At 44.0% G+C, this 20,693-nt stretch overlaps 1 protein-coding gene across 7 annotated transcripts in view; it reads right to left on the bottom strand.

Moving 5' to 3' along the window:
- Positions 1-2,998: 2,998 nt before the first annotated feature.
- Positions 2,999-20,693, bottom strand: part of trrap (transformation/transcription domain-associated protein) — a 106,954-nt gene continuing 89,259 nt past the window's right edge. For all 7 annotated transcript variants that reach the window (XM_072668123.1, XM_072668118.1, XM_072668120.1 and 4 more), the window contains 7 exons: positions 18,179-18,440; positions 13,570-13,795; positions 13,154-13,371; positions 9,805-9,989; positions 9,411-9,614; positions 5,221-5,415; positions 2,999-4,492 (listed from right to left, as the gene is read on the bottom strand). In XM_072668123.1, the coding sequence (XP_072524224.1) occupies positions 4,208-4,492; positions 5,221-5,415; positions 9,411-9,614; positions 9,805-9,989; positions 13,154-13,371; positions 13,570-13,795; positions 18,179-18,440 (1,575 nt within the window). In that variant the 3' untranslated portion in view covers positions 2,999-4,207. The remainder of the gene's footprint in view (positions 4,493-5,220; positions 5,416-9,410; positions 9,615-9,804; positions 9,990-13,153; positions 13,372-13,569; positions 13,796-18,178; positions 18,441-20,693) is intronic.

Here is a 20,693-nt window from a genome sequence, read left to right as displayed (position 1 = left end):
GTACATTGTGTATCTCCTAATCCCAGCACACCTGACCCAACGAATCCACTCATCAACAAGCCCTAGTTCAAGGGGGTGGGCCAAAGCAGGGTACAGACAAAAATAGGCATAGCAGTTGGCCTTCAGGATCAAGGTTAGGGACCACTGCTGTGGCTTTTAGAGGCATTAGTCTCTTCCGATATCTGCTTCCATTCACCACCATTAAGAATAATTCTGACTCTGTGAGTTTCTGTAGAGCAGAGCATTTCTAAACCCGCTCTAAACCTCTTCCAATTACTTGGTTCAGTATTGATTAAAGCTTATTCACCAGTGCGGACCACGCCCTGAGATGGAGGGAGGCAGACTCTGTAAATATTATTTTTGGCTTGGAGTCGGTTTCGCTTTCCTGTGGTCAGCGAGTGATGCCGGGCCCCCTCCATTGCTGTGGTAAGTGATGGAAGAAAGGGGGAAGGAGGAGACTGGGTGGAGGTGGGTGCGGAGTTTGTTTGACATATGAAGGGTAAGAGGACCAGGAGGAGGAATTTGGGGCCTGGGGCCATGTTGTATTCTTCTCTGGGGTCGATAAGGTTCTTGAAACACAGCTGTTTAGACTGGGCCTGGATTCTCAACTACTAAGTTGATAATGAAGGTGAAAATGGACTGATGTTAGAGCAGGAAAACAGATTCTTCTGGGCATTTATGGACACAGAGCAGGGTGAGTCCTGAAATTCAGCAGTGAGAAAGGAAAGGGTAGGCAATACGAACTGAAATTTGCATCACAATATTTTCACCAATCTGAACAAAATGGTGTACATTATCATTACATACATGAAAATACAGAGAACAATATTTTAGCTGAAACTGGAACTGTAGAAATGGTCCAAATCTACCCAGAATCTAAATTTTGTTGTATGTTAAAGTTCAGAAAAGTTCTGAGATACATGGAACAGACAGCGAGAAAATGCTAACTGTCACACTGCTTCTCCATATTCCCACACATGCAGGGTTTTATGGTTTTTGGGTGGTGCGAGCACTTCTTCCTATAGATAACCCCATTTGCATAATTCACTTTTACACCACTATACCTTCCAACATGTCTTGGATAGAGGGTAGGTGCTGACAGTCTAGCCTGAGGTTAGAAGAACCCAGCGTGATATATGACAGAATGACTGGGTAGAGGCAGGAGAACTGAGAGCTGATCCTCGCCTCTCTGTGGATCACTCCTCTCTTCTTTATTTTTCTACTTTACTCTCTGCAGGAGCTCACACACGGCCTCACGCAGCTGAAGGTTACAGTATCTGTAGACTTCACCCAATCAACTGAGCAGAACTCGCTAACCTAACCGTACAAGTTCTCACCAACACTACGTTCACATTAGCAGGCTGACGTGACTCAAATCTGATTGTTTTGCCTTAATGTGATAATTGCGTATTTTTTTTAGAGCTGTATAGATATAGTATGTCAAATCTGATCTTCAGACCCAGACACAGTCCTATCCGGATTTGGACTAATTGCAGATAAATTTTAGAGAACTTTTGAACTTTTACCCTTAATGGTACAGGATTAGCAGTCCAGAAAACTCAGGAGACCAATCGCATGCATTGTAAATATGACATGTGGCACTAATCAGCCAATCAGATCTGCGTATTATAAGAGTGGAGTGAGCGGCCGATTCTCAGTCTGTGGAATGCCTGTAAAATGCCATCAAATGTTTACATCTAGCCAAGTACAGTCCGAAAGCCTGGATATGTTCCCGGTCTGCCCAGGTTATCCAGGACGTATCTGGACAGGACTTGTGTGGACTTGGCACATCCAAATATCCCAGAATGCATTCCGCACCGCCCTGCTGTTCCAATATTGCAATTGCAATATTACTGTACAGAGTCCTCCCGTCCTTGTGAGTGGCCAAGTCAGTACTACCAAGTACACCAGTCCAAACCCTGTGTACTTTGTGTTGAGAATCCTCCAGTGACTCTCACACAAAGAAGACACAAGACGCAGCGGTGGGAGCAGAAAGCGAGCCAGTGGAGGGTGGATTTACATGCCGGCTCTAAAAAAAGTAAACCGAAGAGAGAGATTTGACTCAAGAATGAACTCGTTCATGTTTATTCTTCCCACTGCCAGTTCTGAATCAGTATATCTTATACGTTCTGAGACTGCAGTGATTATTAGGAACAGTAATGTCAAGCGGCGCTACAGGACCAGGTATTAAGAACTTTATAAGACGCACATTTTTTCAAAAGTATCGTTTTATTTTTTTTACTTGAAATGAGAAAAGAACATTTATTAAGAGTATTGATTATTTAAAGTATCTGTTCTTTATAATTTGCTCAGTTCAGTTCAGTGTGAAAACTAGGCTACTTCAACACAGGATATGGCACCGAGATCATATTGCAAAGACAAAGACATTATGATGTTCTGGACCTTCGCTTGAGGAAGCGCTCTCTAACTGGACCTTATTAAATTTTATTTGAATACATGATGCATATGTGGACACGTTGCAATTCATTTTTATGATTAGCCCTTTTATAGTAAGTCCTTTTTATGAGTCTTCCTTGTTTATCACTTTCCTAGTACATAATTTGGAATATTTGAAAGTAGCCGATGAAGGAATTCAGTGCCAAAATCTGTCATTTTTCATGAACGAAATGTTTCTAAAATTAAACTGAGGACAGGATCTGCATGAATAAGTGCAGTAAGTTATTATTATTACATTAAGTGCGGTAGTTCGGCATCATCTAATCGTTCTTCTCTTCTAGAGCATTTCATCAAATATCTGAAATATGAAATATTTTTGAAGTAGTCTGAAATATTACTGCTGATCCTGAGGTCATCCTCACATCAGGCACTCATACTTGAAAAGCTATGCATTATAGGATTATGTCCAGTTAAATCATTGTTTGATTGCTTTAAAACTTCGATTGGAAGATTACATCAATGCTAATAATACTGATGGAGACGACCCTAGAAGAGTTACAGAGAGACGTCATCAGAAGTGAACTCACCCCTGAAAGACTGGTTTACTAAAAAGAGCATTTTATTAAAACAAAATGCATATTTACACTGCACAGTAACAACCCTTGGATCGGCACAACGTACTGTACCATTACAAAAAGGTAGGGACATGTACAAAAATGAGTCTAGGCATATCAGTGATTTAGAAACAGGTCGACAGGGCTTTGTCCCAAAAAGGCAGAGTTTGGTAACTGAAAAGCAGTGAACGATGATTGGACCGATACAGCTGGTATTCTGAAGTACCCAGACTATTGCTTATTACTTAACGGTAACCGGTAAAATGTGCTTCGCCTTTATAGAACAGTGAGTAAATACTGCTTCTGACAACAGCCTGCCAAACAGCAGACAGGATAACAGGGATAACAACTTGAGGCCTGCCGGCGGTGCAGACGGAGGGAGTAGCCAGCAGAAATAATCAGAGCAGGATTACGGTGAAGTAAACCAGTTACACAATACAGTGGAGAAAACAGGTTGACACGATGCCAATTATTCACATGATGTACAAAAAGATACAAAAATCCCTACATGTTCATAACACAGGTAACCATAATAGTGAGAACTAGGGAATATGAGGCTGAACATTGCTCAGCGTGACTGGCTGTCAAAAGCAAAACAATAATCCTTTACGTTGAGGGCGAGAATCGGCAGAGAGGGGGAGGTAACATCACAGAGCACGTTGCATAAAATCTGTTGGGACAGTTCCAATGCCCTGCCTGGCTGGAGAAAAAAAAATCCCACACAAAAAGCAGAATTTGAGCACTTCGTTTCAGGTTGTTTTGTTTCCCTGAAACTTTTTGGGAAACAAGGGAAAAATAAATAATTAAAAAAAAACAAAAACAACAATGTGTCCCAACAATAGCACACTGCTAAGCACATCAGGCAAACAAAAGGCGTTATCTGCCCGAGCACAAAGCTGCTTTCAAATGATGCGGGAATCTCTCACCCGGAAGCCCTCTACTGACCGGAAAAACACAAAATCACAACAACGCGCAGCTAACAGAACCCCCCCCCCCCCCCATTTATAATTTACACACCACTTATTCTCCACAGAAGCTCTACAGGTCAACTAAAACCAGCATGTTTCACCAGCTGTGCGACTCAGACACATATTTAACCCTGACGTTCAACCAAAGTTCTTCACAGTGAAGCCTTCTCTCTGATTAGAGATATCTGCTGATAGCTTTTAGTGCTGTTTAGAGGCGTCCTCAGCGGCCTACAGCCAAGGGTGCCAGGCCGGGTCCATGCGGCAGAGGTTGTCCAGACTGTTGGCGGCCGCCACCAGCGTGTTGACCTTGCTCTCTCCACCCTCAAACTGCGCCAAGTTGTGCAGGCGGGTCATGATGGCAGTCACGGCCTTCTGGACCAGCGAGACCAGCTGCTGACTGTCCATGTTCTCCGGCTGTCCAGCGGGCGACAGAGGCATGGACGTGTCCTCCTGAGTCTTCTTGTGCCAGGCGATGATCTCGTCTCGCAGCACGGCCTTCAGGATGCCGTCCACCTGAGGGCATGGAAACAGGGAGGACACTGAGGGAGAGCAATCCACTGAAGACATTGGTAATGAAATGGGAAGCTGGGATTGGCCAGAGTGGCCAAACTCATTTAAGAGTTTGGAATCACTTTTCAGCTGAACATTTTACTATTAAACAACTTTTTCCTTGATGTGACTTGTAGTAGGGCTTCAGGAATCCCTGCAGCACTGTATCTGCTATGATACCAGGCCTATTCCTTCTAGTACTAAGCTGATAATACTTTTGAAAGGTTTGCATACATGCCAGCCTAACACCATTTAGGTGTTAAAAATATGCCACTATAACAATCCTACAATGTCATCTAGAACCATGCAGCCCTGATGTAGACTGAAGAACTATATACTAGACTCCCAAGACTATGTAATATTAGGTTAAATGATTTAATTTTATAATCATTAGTTTCTTGTCAAGCTATCTGCTTTCAGATCATAACCCAGAGGCATTAATTTTATTGTATTTTTTCCTTCCTGTCACAGAGCTTTAGCAATTCTTACGGAACCATCTACAGCTGTTCTATCCAGATACAGTTTTTCATTTTGTATAAAATATTTGAAACATATGAAACAGACTAGCACTAAGCAGATAGACGTATAAAATATACTTAAATATGGTTCTTGAACAACACTAGTTGCATGTTAAAAAATTTAAAGGGGGGGGGGGGGGGGGGGGTGGAAGACACTGGGAGCGTAATTTCTACCTTAAAGTTGGGCTGGGCGAAGCAGCGGGCCACAGCAATCATGGAGGCGGTGAGGGGGCCCGACACGCCAATGGTGGTCAGGAACTCCGAGATGTTGGGGGTCAGGCGGAAGGGAACAGGCCGGTTGGCATCCAGATCACCAGTGGCATCGTTGATGTCAAATCGGAAGTATGACACATTCAGCTTCCCCGTGTCCTGTACAGGTTAGAAAAGTGGCATCATCAAAACCAAAATCAGCTGCTCTGTTTTTTTTTTTTTTTGGTGAATATTCTGCAATGAACGGACCAGCAGAAACGGTCCAAACAGAACCCTTCTCCTTCAGCATGACCATTTCCGATGAAGATGACTTAGTAATGGCAGCGGCGATACGTTTCTCAGAACAAGGGATTCTCGGAAAGGGCGCCTTAAAATACCGAACAAACACCCAACACCTAAACCTGATCTGTAGTCTAAGCTGCAAATTTCCCCATAATTAAATATGATGATTCAGCCACTGCTCACCAAAAAAAAAAAAATCCTCACAGGCAGCTGGCCAGACAGAAGATAATCTATACTGCCCTGTTTTCAAGAATACTGCCGTTGACATCCATGTTCAGCCGCTGAAAATAGAGAGATGCATTGATCTAGAAGCCACTGAGGCTTGCGTCAGGCCCATCACTGCGAGTACAGACTTCAAACTTCTATTTTGCTCTTGTGATGCTCTACACACAGGCCACACGTGTCACGGTGGGAGCTATAAAGCAGTGATTATGTGTTTAGGGCAGTCCTGGCAGAGCAGTTCAGAGATAAGACACTTATTTGAGAATGGCAAAATGGATGAACGCTTTTCTGCCTCACATCCAATTCTGCCTGCAGTCCCAGGGCTGGTGATGAGGGAGCAGGCCATGAGGGACCAAGCTCCCGGATTTGTGCGAATCACCACTGGAGTAGCTTTTAATCTCAGTAGCTTGCGAGTGTGTGGGTTTCTGAATATAGCGACCCACTGATATGAAATGGGCTGATAACATGTGGGTAATTAGCTTGTTAGGGCTATGGCTTGCTCAATCATTGTTGGGAAAGGGCGGGTAATGCAGATTTACTAAAGCTTTAGAAAGACTCTAGCTCCTTAACCCTTGTCTAAACAGAGGACTATAGGAAAAGACTAAAAGAAGCAAAGCAGGAAAGCAAATAGCAGAAAGCCGCTTCATTACTTTAAACTTTATTAAGAAAATGGCAGTTGACAGGAGCAGTTAGGGTCCTTCCTACATCCTCACTATAAAATTCTGCGTCAGACCTTTTCAAAAGGAACATCCAAACCAAGGCCTTTTGGAAACAAGTCCTGTGGACTGATTTTTGGCAGCAATGAGCAAAGATCGGTTTGGAGAAAACAGGGTGCAGAATTGTGTTGCAGCTAGTGGCACAGGGAATATGTTGCTAGTAGAGGGAAGAATAGATTCAATAAAACAGCATTAAATTCTGGAAGCAAACATCACACTGTTTGTAAAAGAGGATGACTTCTACAGCAGGGAAATGAACCTTAATACACCTCAGAATTGGACGGACTACCCATGCAAGCTAAAATTTAAACAAGGCACTTTGAATGGTGCAAGTTGTAACTAATTTCAAAATTAGACAGACAATGTTGATTGAATGTACAGCCAGGATATAATAAAATGACAGCATATCAGCACCAACGGGTATCAGTTTTGGCCGTACTTGGGCTGAAAATGCTGAACTGGATATCAAAGGGAAAAAAAAAATGGATGAATTCGATCTAGTCATGTAACAGATCTAGTCTGAAACAGCACACTCTCACCGTTAGACACACACTGTGTGTTTCTTCCTGTTGTGTGGTTTAGTGGTGTTTTAGTGGTTTGAGCATGATATCCTTATGCTTTTAAAGCTCAATAATTCTTGAGTGTTAGATTGTCAATGGCCAGTGCTGATTTTCAATATCGGATAATGTAGTAGAAACGATAAACTTCTCTTCTCTGCTCTGTCTATACCCCCCCCAAAAGGGTTTACAGCATGCTACAAAGAGGGTCACTTTTTTGGGGTTTGCAACATGTAGGCACTTTGGATTGGCTGGTCAGTTGTGTAGGAGATCACTACCTGGTCAATGACAAAAGGTCAGGATCTCTGATTAAGAACGGAGAGAGAGAATCCCAGGGAGGGGCGAGGTTGCACGGGCTCGCTACCTTGCGCTCTCCCTCTCTTATTTGCTACACTCACTATCTGTAGAGTATGGAAGGAAAGATCAGAGTATTGTACATAGGTGTTATTCATATATGGTATTTGGGTAAGGGGGGTAAGGGTAAGGGTGCACATATTTGTCACTGTACAGTGTGCACTGCACAGCGAAATGTGTCCTCCGCATTTAACCCATCTGTGGAAGTGAACACACACACACGCCAGTGAGTACACACACCCCCAGAGCGGTGGGCAGCCAACTCCAGCGCCCGGGGAGCAGAGAGGGTAAAGGGCCTTGCTCAAGGGCCCAACAGTGCCCCTTTCATCTGTGCTTTAGCCTTATTACGTTAGTCATTATCCAACTGTATCATGTAACCATTAATAGTTCATTATTGTGTACTATTAATAAATCCATCTGTGTGACCTTAAACCAACATAACCCATAACCTACTAGTTTCCACTGTTTATGAGTCTCACCTATAGTTAAGAGCATGATGTAACACTAACTCTTAAAAATGTTCTTTGGGTGTTCATGTTATTTAGACATTATTTATAATTTAATCTTTATAGAGTCCAGATTAAATCAATAATTATATTCATGCATTTAACCTTCACCAGTCCCAGTGAGAGTCATGGGGCCGGGTGGCCGGAGTAGGGGCATACAGGAATATAAAAATAAACCCCTACACAATAGAGTGATATTTGTGCTCCTTAATATTAATAATAATAATAATAATAATAATAATAAAACGAATAATAATAATGATGATAATTAAACAAAAGTTGACCAACAAAGGCAAACGAATGGTGAGATGTAAAGGAGCCATGCTGGTTTGACCTCCAGCGCGGGCATCAAAGCATAAACAGAACGAGAGGCATTCCAGATGGGAATGCTCCACAGATGTGCGCACACTCTCGAGTGTTTGTGTGTACGAAGGGCTGGACACACAGAGACACACATACACACACCCTCTCGTCCTCTCTGCCTGGTTCTGTAATCTCCCTGTGCCTAATGAGATCTGTAGAGTGGAACACGCGGTGAGGGGACTTAATACTGCTGCCTTAGTCGCCCGCTTCTCCGCCCGTCACAAAAAAGGCAGATTAGGATCAGAGGACGACGTGTCTGTTTGACAATCATTTCTAATAAAGACTTTCCAATGCACTCCCTGCTCCCGAATCAAGTGTACCGGGCCCCTGCGCAGAGATGCTGTAATGATGCAGGGCCAATCGTCCACACTCAGGCTTTTTAATTGAATCAAGGCTGACAGCTGGAGAGTGACCATATAATCAGGCCATCTAAAACGCTCCTCACATCCGAGCAGCGCGCTGCCGCTGCCACCGCCGCAGTGTAATATATGCCCAGAGCCGCGGGAGAGTATCTGTTCTTCATCTGTTGTGTGATGATCCAGCTGGGCGTCTGAGACCGCTGCCTTATTGGATTCGCACATCCGAGATGGATCCCTAACGCCGATCGAACCTGACTGCGTTCAGAACAGTCAGCCTTCAAAGGGGAACTTCAGTGGCGAGGGGCCTTCAAACATTAAAGGAGCTACGCCTTTACCTTTACGTTAACAGCATGTAAATTTGGAGCCTCACTCTATTAAACTCTATTAAACTTGAATTAATGGAAGAGATGTGTTAAAAGTGACCTTTCTAAAATTAAAAACAGTGACTGGATTACTTCTACTGGTAATGATCAGGAATGTACACATTTAAGACCTGATGAACAGCATGAAATCTGTCCATTTACATTTGAGGCATTCAGCAGATGCTCTTATCCAGAGCAACTTACAGAAGGGCTTCACTGTTTACTCAGAAAATAGCCTTAGCTAGTTTGTACTGGCTAGAATCCAAAAGATACCTCCGATCTTAGATACTACTAAACACAAAAGTCAGTATGGAGACCACAATACTCCGCACTACACTCGAACCCAAATACTTTAAACATGATACTTATTTTTAAGAACGTTTGTCAACGTACTCTAAATTCTTCCATACATTTAAACCTTTTTTTTTTTTACCTGAGCGATCTGTAGCATCTCTGGGTTGAGGCGGTTGAGGTGAAGCATGAACTCGGCCAGGCCAATGAGGGCCAGCTGGATGGTGAACATCTTGCGGAAGGTCCAGTAGTCAGTGGCGTTGGGAAAGGTGTGGAGGGCCCACTCCTTTAGCATGCTGCGAGGAACCATGTTTCCCTGCACCTCCTTCAGAATGTCCCGCAACACCTGCACTCACAAACAAGGAAGAGGGGGGAGGGGTGGGGGTGAAATAGCACTGCTCATTAGTGTAATGTAAGCAAGAGACAATGGTGGGGCTTAGTGTGCCATTAGACAGTACTATCAGTGCTATCTGACCCCTAATAATTAAACCCAGTTTGGCTGCATTACGGATGGTGTCATAACAGATTGGCTGTACCTGATGGCTGGCCTGCGTTCCCCTGGCCTGAACTGTGGCGAGCCGGTCATAGTAGCGGGAGATGGGGTTGTCATGCTCGATGCCCTTCTTGGCGCAGCGCTGTTTGTAGATCTCCACCAGAGAGAGAGACGAGGGGTTATCCTCCACCAATCGCATCTGAGGAGACACGGCCACCACCCTGGGGACTGCAGGCACAACAACACAACGCGTCAATCGCAGTTAATGGAGCCAGACAAAGACATGCTTAGTAGATAGAATTCCTAGGATGCTTCCCTGAAGGATGGATAATGTTGAGCTCAGCTAGAAGAAATCAAACCGAACTGAGGCATCACAGGAGGCACTGCATTAGCGAGGATATAGAACTATTTCTCAAACCATACAGAACTGTGAACATCTCAATGCAGTGCAATCTAGCTGAAACTCGAGCTCGCCCATTGAACATCCTCTAAACATTTTCCACCGATCCACCACTGTCGATACAATCGTTCCATTTACACAGAGAGTGAACAGAGACCACACAATTCCCCAGTCATATCATTTTTAAACAAAAGCAATCCACAGCCAAAAGCGCCAGTGAGAAAACACCTGCTAGGGGAGCGCTCTCGGGAGAACGCCCACCAGCGCCTCGCACAGCCCGCAGGAAACTACTAATGCACTGCAGGATTGCACCGTCAGTTATTTATTTGTTTAGAAGAGGGAAGAAACTGTTAGCAGAAACTAAGAAAAGCACCTCAAATTGAGAAATATGCAGGCTGGTAAGAGGGCACTGCGGAATATTTCTTGGTGCAAGCAAACCAACTGTCTATTGGATTTATATCTTGTACCCTGCACTCTGTGTCTTGTCTGCACTGTATGCAGGGTGTTGTACTGTCTGTATGCACTTGTTCTGTGTTGCACCTGTGTTTCTCTCTGCACTGTGATGTAGTGTGTTGCACTATGGTCCTGGGGGAAGGTAGTTTCGTTTCACTGTGCACTCTGTTTATAGTTGAAATGACAATAAAAGTTACAGTAAACCATAAAAATAAGAGTACTTGGAGTCAAATGGACAAGAAAAATGGACTTAACTGAACAATATAAACCATGGGTCCAAAACATACAAGTATTCTACTAAACCAGGGGCCCTTTGCGTCCACAATGTTTGATGAGATGCACAAAAAGTGTTTCCAAAGCTTGAATTCAACACAGGATAAGAAAATACTATTTCTTAAAGAATGACCTACTGTTTTGAATCCTTTTTCATCATCAAATAAATGTTTATCAAACATTCATTATTTTCAGGATTGTGTGTGTTCCTGTTTACATAATCTTATTTACTCAAAATAAAAACCAATTTTTTGTAAAACGTTTACAATGTATGTTTCGTTCAGTTAGATTCATCAAGCTTAACTCAACCACTCAGTCATGCAAAATAGAAAGGGAAAATTATCTATCTTTTTTTTTTAAATCATTATTGCAAAGTGCAAAATGTGGCAAAAAAATGTATCTTTTAAATTATGAATAAAATTTATTTAAAAATAATAAATTTTGAAAATTGCAGCATGGAAAGGGCACCTGTTTCATAGAACAACTCATAAATCACTACTTCAAAATATTTAAAATAATGCATACTCTGTCCACCGGGCTCTTACTGTAAGAGAGACCATAAGAATCTGTCCATTTATCAAAAAGGACCCTTTTAATCAATAGTTTTATTAAATATGAACAGTCTAAATGAATGTGTAATATACAAACAATATAAACACAAACAACTAGGAAGAGACACTCCAACAAAAGCTGCCCTTTGACCACTGACTACACAGAGATTTATGATGCCTTTCCTATCAGGAGCACTTCAAACTCATTTCTTATTCATTCTTCTCTGAGTACATCAGAGAGAGGGTGCGCAATCAGTGCCTCGTCCTACATTACTCCAACATTCCTCCCAATGAGCAGTGCTGCAAACCCCCTCACTCACTCCAACAGCTCCCTTTTCATTCCCAGCTCCTCCCATTCTGCCAGTCTGACTGGAAGCAACTAGGCCAGATCTGTCAGACTCCAACAGCACACACTTCAACATTCTACCTCATTTAACACACCTGAATTAACTCCTCAGCTCCCTGCATTAGACAAGGCAAAACAGTAAACCTGGCCATTTAGCCAGGCTCTGAATACAGAGTTTACACACCACATGCAACAGGTCTAAGCAATGGTGGTCAGTCAGTGGAATTTATTCTATTAAACAGCTGGCGAGGGCCACTTATTTTGGGCCAGGTTAGGAAATAAGCAGATATTAAAAATAAACTTTCCTGCGATGTTATCTGTCTGATATGACAAGCTGGTGACCACAAAACAGCATAACAGAGCATTAATAAACACTTCACCACACAAACCAGACAAAACAAGTCCGAAGGTTAAAGCTATTCCGGGAGGGTGATCCATAAGACATTTATTTTTACAACAGGCATAATCTCAAGCTTGTCAGGAGGGGAAAGGGAGTTTTTAAATGGTCTTTAATAGTCTATTTTACAAAATAACTAACACAGAGCATCTTTATGAGCCGACATCTTGCAACTTTATTTGATAAGATTGTTGGTTTTTTTTTTGTTGTTGTTTTTTTTTTAACTAAAGCTTATCCACTGGCTGATGGTGCTGCTTTTTTACTATTAGTTAAGGGTCCAAACTTTCAGCACTTGTTTAACATTTGTTTTTGCATATATGAATTTATGCAAATACGTTTTAAACCCTACCAGTCACTGTCCATTCCAAGTCTGTACAGTGCATATATGTTAACCTGCTGCAAAAAGTGGCTTGTGATGGACCTTGTTACAAAACACAATGTTGTAACAAGTATGCTACAGCTAGAGAAGCCAGAGGAGTTTTAGGCTACATTCCCACATCCTTTTTATCATCTGTGACAGATCGTTATGCAGTGTTAATGGCAAAAAGCACACTGAATCAGACATCTTGGGTCACATTCGTGTGTGGTGTTAAAATCCAATACATATCCTATACGCGGCAGTGATGATCAGTCAGAACAGCCAGATCAGAATTCATGTGACTGATATAAATCTAACTTCTTCTATTCACTGAAAAGAAGGGAAATGGACGACATCAATGAGGGAGGTTTCAGGTTTAAAGAAACCAAGGACGCAAACCAAAGAAGTGGCCTTGCCAACTGTTAAACATGGGGTTTCCTTGGGGTTGTGTTGCAGCCAGTGACATTGGCAACTCTGCACAGGTGTCAGGGGAAAAGGATTTCACAAAATACTAGGAAATACTGGATCTTAGCCGGAGTTGTGAGTGGCGATACAAGCTTGGCCTAAGCCGAGAGTGATGATAGAAGCTTAGCCCGAGCTGGAGCTGGTGGTACCTGTGAAGAAGAGATGTCTCTTGGTAGTCTCCTTTCTCTTCTCCAGGCAGGGGTTGAGGAGGCGGAGGAGCTGCAGCACACGCTCCTCTCTGCGCGACTCTGTTAGACACGCGTCGTTCATTACCAGGTATGGGTAGATCTTCCCGTTGTGGCCGCGAATGTAGAGGCGCCGGGCAGCAGTGTTGTGCTTCTGGACGATCTCCACCCTGGGCATGAACCTGAAAAGCAGAGCAGCATTGAGGGAGTTAATCACTGTGGGTGAGCCTACAAACACAGCAGGACAATGGCTTTGTAGTGAGGGGGTCTGTTAACGAACAACGTTCTTGGAAGACCCCATTTTGTCAAATGGAAGGAACCTTTATTTTGAAAACTGTGCTTTGTGTGTACGGGTGATGAAATGTGTCATCTTTTTTCACCTGGCTATCTTGATGTAATAGTGTGTGGGCTTGGGCATGAGGAACTCTCCCGGGATTTCCACCTCGGCTGTCTGGGCTGAGAAGTTGCTAAGGAAACGGCACTTCTCCTCGATCAGGAAGAACTTGGGCAGCTGCTTGGTCTTGGCCTCAAGGATCTTGATCCATTTCTTCAGTTTGGAGATAAGGTTGTGCAGCTTCATCGAGCCTGGGACGCTGAAGTCAAAATCTGTGGCAGAAGAGCAACAGATAGGGACGGAAAGAAGAATAAGGAGAGTGGGAAAGATTGGTCGTTTGGAATGAGATTGCAAAAGGAAGGAGCAGAAAGAAGAGGAGGTGGTGGCGGAGACAGCGGTTAGAAATATGGGGCAGGCGTGAAGAAAGAATGGAGGGTGAGAGACAAAGAGAGAGACAAAGAGAGAGAGAGAGAATGAGAGAGAGAGAGAGAGAATGAGAGAGAGAGAGAGAGAGAAAGACGTTATCTATGGATCAGGAAATAGAAGTGCTGTGCTGTACTTCCTCGCAGGTTCCTCTTGTGATGTGAGGCTGCAGATAACATCGGGGGGGCACCACAAGGTGAGAAAAAGGATTAAATGCTCAATTCAACTTCTAAATGACATTGTGCATTAAGCTGAGGAGGAAGGCGTGGAAGGTGCCAGCTGAACACACGCCACGTCCCCAATTTTAGAGACAACCTCAGGGCACAACTTTATCAAAAAGGCTAAAACCTGCTCCACTTTCATAATTCTGTTGTGCCCCTCCAACAGAAGCATGAAACGCAGTCAGAGAAAGGACCTGCCATTTCATTTCAGCTGGAGGTTTTTGTCGGAAGCCCCCAGACTGTCAACATCTCACCAAAGATGTGACAATTCTCTCACCCCCTCCGAAAACCTGCTCACGCAATTTACATGTCTTTAAATATTGGGTGGAGGCAGCTATAATCCAAAAGCCTGCTGTGCTGGGCTGTCAATCAACCTACGAGTATAGTCAGCGAGCTGGTCCGTCATGCATACTGATGGGCCACTTAAGGAACTCGCACTGCCATCGTGACACTTGTAATAATGTCAGTTATTCCATGTGACTCTTTGATTGGGAGTAAATTGCCATAAGCAACCCAGCCACCTCCCATTTCAACGCCCACTGAATGAGATGGTGTCCTCTGTAATCAGACACAGCCTGTAATCTTGCCCTTTTCCCACAGCGTCAGGAGAGGCCTCTCCACTGCTTAGGGGCTTAAAGAACACATGATGACTGTGTGCATCCATTCAAAGTCAAGTGTCAATAATCAGTGGTAAAGGATAAGGGTGTGAAAATTGTACCATATTAGAGAAAAGAAAGGGGGGGGGGTGACAGTGATGATAAACTACTTCTTTGCACTGCTCTGTAAAACAACTAAACTGCAAGTCAATCTGGATTATGCCAAATGCATTATATGCAAGCGTAAATATAAATACAGCCGCAAGCAGTGATAATGGGGTTCAAGCACAAGCCATCTCTATATATATATATATATATATATATATCTCAGACCCTTAATCGAGTTACTAGTAGGGAAGGAGTGTTATGAATCTCTGGCAGTGCTCGTGGCTGAAGAAAGAAGCTTTTGGACAGCAGTGCTCAAATGCTCCGTGTGGGCAGAACGAGTTGTTTTCTGATAAACATGCTGCCCTCAAGAGGCCTGCTGGTGAGTTAGAGTGTGTGTGTGTGTGTACACGCAGTGCACAGTGCTATTTCAGCTCCGGAGCGTGGCCCTCATATCCAAGGGGGATTGGAGCTCCCCAGTGCTGCAAAAAACAAACTCCCTGCTCCCTGACCTGTGCACAGCAAAGCTCCAAAAGGCAGAAGCTTTCTCCACCTAATATCAGGCGGATAGCAGAGGTGGTCGAGTGCTATAAATCCGCACCGCCCCCCCTCCCCCTCAGCGCCTGTCTGCCTGCCCCAGTCTCTGGCGACTTCGCTGCTTTAAATTCCATCAGTGAAAAGGGCTGACTGAATGCGGCCTCACCCTGGAAGCCTGATGGGACGCCTGAGCCAAGCCTTGAGCGGAGCAGCCTTCAACAGCTCAGAGCAGGATTTCAGAACCTCAGACTTTGTGATACGGACGCAAGTGTCTGACCGCATGAGGGTTTCATTATGATTCAGTGCTGGGGGTGTAACACAGGGCATTTTGGAAATGGGACGGTGCATTGTGGCTAACAGACCTTCTGTTATTGCTGTTAAATCAACCTACACTGAATGAACAATAGTGGGTGGGTGTTGCTAATGTTCCTGTGCTGTACCAATTTCATTATTAATGATAACTGATACCCAATCACCCCTACCACTAAAGCTCATCCTATAAAAACAGCTGCAGTAGCAACAGTGGCAAGTAATGGACCTGACTGAAAACAGTGCGGAAAAGGAATCTTCACGGAAGATAACTGAACTGAAAAAGGCCATGGCATCAGGCCATCAGACAGTCAGTCTGCAAAACAACTAAACCTGCAAATGGTGTGTGGCTGTGATTGGATTAAAGGGCTTTTGTCTGCCAAATGATGTGTGCTGAGTGTGTGTGTGTGTTTGTGTGTGTGTACATAGTCATGCATAACCTGATGTTTTCTGGTCTGCAGCTTACCCTTAAGGAACAGTGAATGTAGCTCAGAAGAGAGGACAGAGCATGTGAGAGAGAGAGAGATAGAGTGAGCGAGCGAGAGAGGTGAATTTGAAGTTTCCTGCATGGCTGCCTCTGTGCTGTAACTGGCTCTCAGCGTCAGGGCGGTGCCAGGCGGGCACAGCAGGCACTGGCTCTGCCCCACTGCACAAAGACAGCTGGCACCACATCTGCTTTACACCCTCTCTCCTCTTGTAGTCTCTTCCACACACACACACACACACACACACACACACACACACACACACACACACACACACACACACACCTTGGAATCTCACTCACTGTTAAGCAGGGGATAGGCATACACAAAATGTGTGCTGAGCTGAAGGTGGTGAATCAACTGTAGCATTTTTGGAATATTAATATTTAGGGACTTCCTGATCCAGTGTTTTTTTGTTATTGTTTTTTTTTTTACTAATCAGTATTAGCTGGGAGGATGAGGACTGCCACATGCCTCTTCCGACACATGCACAACCAGCCACCATCCCTTTTTGAACTGCTGCCGAGGCAACGTCACCGGCAAATCAAATCACTCTGAGGAAAGCACCCAGCTCTGCTGCACTGGCTAGTGTAGTGTAGCGCTAGTGTAGAAAGAGCCATCTACCCACCCGGAGACAGCTCAGGACAGGCAGCCTGACTCAAACCAACAACAAAGCCCAAGTCCGCTGGACCACTTGCAGCCCCTTTAGCTTCATCTTGTGATCAGAACTTTTTTTTTTCTTGTGATCTCAAGATAACTCTCATTGTTTTCTGTTGGCCTTCAAGGTTCTGATACAACAGAAGTCCTAGCGCTCCTGTCGTGTTGTTGACAACTGCTTTTATTGCCTAATCACAGCTAGTAGTATGAGGTGGATAGATGTGTGCAGTGTCCTCCTTTGCAGAGGCCTGCAGTCAGCCTGGGAGTCTGTGTGGACGCAGGCTGTGGATTACTCACATTGCTCTCCACATGTTGTCCAGCTGCCAGGTGTTGTGTAATGTGTACAAAAGTAGCTTAAAAAAAATAAAGTCTCTGTCAAGTGATACCCCGAGAGAGCGCCAAAACAATTTCAGCGAGGGCGAGGGTTCTGACATTTAGGATTTACAGGCAACGTGTGCTCTATTTACTCTTACCGCTAAGTGTTCATCATTTAAACCAACTCAACTGTAAACAAACCTGCATTACCGCTAACTACTCTGGTAAGGGTGAGCATTGCATTACACAACAGCTTTTAAAGCAACACACTGTTTTATGGGTAAAACAAAGGTGGAAAACAAACCCTGGGGCAAATGCTGCTCTAACGCAAAGCGTTTAATGAGTTTGCTGAATTAACTCTGCTGTCCTGGTCTTGCTCAATCAACAGCACCTGAACACACACCCCAACGCACCATCCTGCAGTCATACTCCCTCACCCATTAAATCTAATCACATGGTTCACAGCCCCAATTATCTCCTGAGTCAGACCTGATGTAGAAGTGTGTGGTTAACGCAGCGCAGGAGCTCATGTGTGGATCAGACGCTTCAGGGAGATTCATAAACATCTCTCCTCAGGTTCTACCACGTACACGGCCTCAACATGGCTAAACAGTCAGAGTTCATTTCCTGCTTGATAAAGGCATCAGAAGAAGTGGTGCACTGATGGGTTCTTTTTTTTCTGATTCTGCTAGAGCTTTCCACCTACACCTCACTTTTTGAAACAGGCCGATGGTACATTAGGAGTCAGCACTGGCTCTGAAAATCTGATCCTGCACTGCTAATAGGAACGCTTTGGTGGTTAATCTAACATCGTCCCACAAAATAGACTGCAGGTCCCACAAAAAAAGACCAGAGGATTCTGAAGAATCAGCTAGAACCCTATCATATAACAATGGCTTGTGATAGACTGGAGTTGAGGTTTCAACTGTAAAACCCTGTGGGTGGGCATGAGGTAAGGCCCTGGGACCATGTGGCGAATGTGAGTGAGCATTCGTGCGTGTTCTGACCTGTGGTGAACTGGCCCTTCATCTTCTGGAAGACAGGGTCCTGTGCAGTGGCCTGGGCTCGGCGGGCCAGAGACTCGGAGGCAGCGCTGGAGAACATGGTGGAGACGTTGGACACGTTCTCCAAGCCTACTCCGAACGTGCTGACCAGCTTCTTCACAAAGTTCAGTGTGTGCGGCGTGATCTTAGCATCAGATACTGCGCCGCTCTTCTCAAATGCCACAGAGTGGCACTTAGCCAGACCTTGCTGGAGCTGCCTCAGAACCTAACAGAAACAAAGAAACAAGGAAGAACTCTGGGTAAACACTTCTTCATACTGCCTGTATTCATGGTTTGCGCCATTTGATGTTTGCTGCGGTTTCCTGCTACATATAGCACCATGTCCCGGACGTCTCTTACCAAGTCAGACCCTGAACGAAAGCTTTCAGGTTGGATATTCGGGCCATTTTGAAAGACTTGATGTAAGGGTCAAAACAACCTTTGATTTTTGTTTGGGGGTCACTGCCCTCTTGGAACTCCCACCTGTGTCCAATTATCAACCATCCAGCTGATGTTTGAGGTTATGCTGAAGAATTCTGAGGTAGTCCTCCCTGTTCATTGCAATGTACCAGTTTCACTGGCAGCATAACATAACTCAAGCTACCCCCACCATGCTTAACAGTTGGTACAGTGTTCTTGGGGACAAATGCTGACCCTTCATCCTTCCAAACGTCCTTTTCTCATCAGATCATAACAATTCAATGTCAATTTTGGAGCATTAAGTCCACATGTCCTTGAGGAGTGTACATCAACTTCAGACCCCAACTGTATATTCCTCACTCAACACTTCTCCGGTGAGAAAAAAATGAAGGTTTGACTATTGTTGGGGAAAGCATAAAACCACATGCTATTTTTAGGTTTATTTGCTACTCAAAAATAAATATTTAAATAAATAAATACATAATTTAACGCAATTATCCATACGTCTATGGTGTCTGAAGTTTGATACTTTAGTTTTGCACATTGCTAGTGAAGATAACAAGTAATGGAAGCTTAGACACCAATCACTAGCCTTCACACATTATTACAGGGCTGTCTTTGCAGAGTAAAGAGTAGAGACCTGCTGAAGTGGCTTCATGATAATATTATCTACATATAAAAACTGCACTTCATGGTTGAAAAGAGCAGCTAAAGCCATCTTAAAGCCCAAAGTTTATTGTTGAACTTTATCATTTTAAGCCATATCTCTGTATCCCCTGGCCTGGCTCTATCTTTGTCCTCTTTTGTCAGCTCTTTCTCCACCTTTAAAAAAAAATCTGCCAGGTGCAGGGCAGTGTCCCCTAGGACAGAGCGTCCACCGTCCCTGCCGTCCCTGTCCAGCTCCAACACATCAGTGCATCTGCTGCTGTCATGGGCTGCCCATCTCCCAGTGCTGCGTCCCCCCCGCTCTCCACAGCCATCAATCACACCTCTCCGCTCGCCACAACCCGATTAGCATCAGAGCAAAAGCCTCCCCCAGCTCCGCAAAACCACTTTTCAGCCTCACTGAGCCCCGCTCCAGCGCCTGTGTCAGCTTTCATCTGGCCAACTAGCCCTCCAAAAACAGCCAGGTACAGGCAGCTACAAGGGCATTTAATGTTAAGACCTAAAAAACTTGGGAGTTAAAAAGACAGAAACCACATTTGCCTCGTGTCTAACAGAGTTGAAGGCGAAAAGCGAAAAGCCAAAGTTTGCGAACTGAATTATCTGGATTTCTGCATGAAGGGCTTCTGCAATAAGATGTGATCTTCATCCAAGTCATAAAATGAAGTGAACAGTCGTATTCCTATCAGTAATTCTGACTATATAAATCATTTAATATTGCAATGTGCATTTTTTTTTTATTAAACAAGACTTCATTATGACTTTGCTGAATATCAGATTGCATTTTAGAAGCCATTCATGCAGAACCCAAGATAATTTAAAAGAGTTCACAAAACTTTCTGAAAGCTGAGCTTCTGGGCTACAGGAGTAGAAAGAGAGAGAGAGTGTGTGTGTGTGTGTGTGTGTGTGTGTGTGTGTGTGTGTGTGTGTGTGTGTGTGTGTGTGTGTGTGTGTATGTAAATCCCTGTTAAACCACAACCCCTTAACCCCTTGAATCCCATGTCCATGATTCAGTTATTTATCTAAATGCAAAAACTATTATAAATCATGTTAACTGCCTGGAAAGTGTAGTGGAATCCCACAGGGTTCAATGTTAGGGTCTAAAAAACTTTTTAGTCATTTTGACTGTAATGCATTATGCAGTTATGAGAGTGAAGAACTAAACTGTGGGCCCTAATGTGTGTTAAAATACTTCAGGTTGTGCCAGAGAAACACATCTTATGCCAATTCTCTAATCTTCAATTATATGCTGGAAATGCTTTGGTGCACATATGTGGTTTCTGCATTATATGCGTATAGTGTTGCATAACTAATACACTCATCATCGTGGCCTTCACAAGCTGTCAAAGACTCTTTTGGGGGGGGTGGGGGGGCATCTCACTGTTGGCGGTGCAGC

This window comes from Salminus brasiliensis, chromosome 22 (assembly GCF_030463535.1).
Source record: "Salminus brasiliensis chromosome 22, fSalBra1.hap2, whole genome shotgun sequence".
NCBI lineage: Eukaryota > Metazoa > Chordata > Actinopteri > Characiformes > Bryconidae > Salminus > Salminus brasiliensis.
Note: the sequence above shows the minus strand (reverse complement) of the source record. Positions and strands in the feature narration are given on the sequence as shown.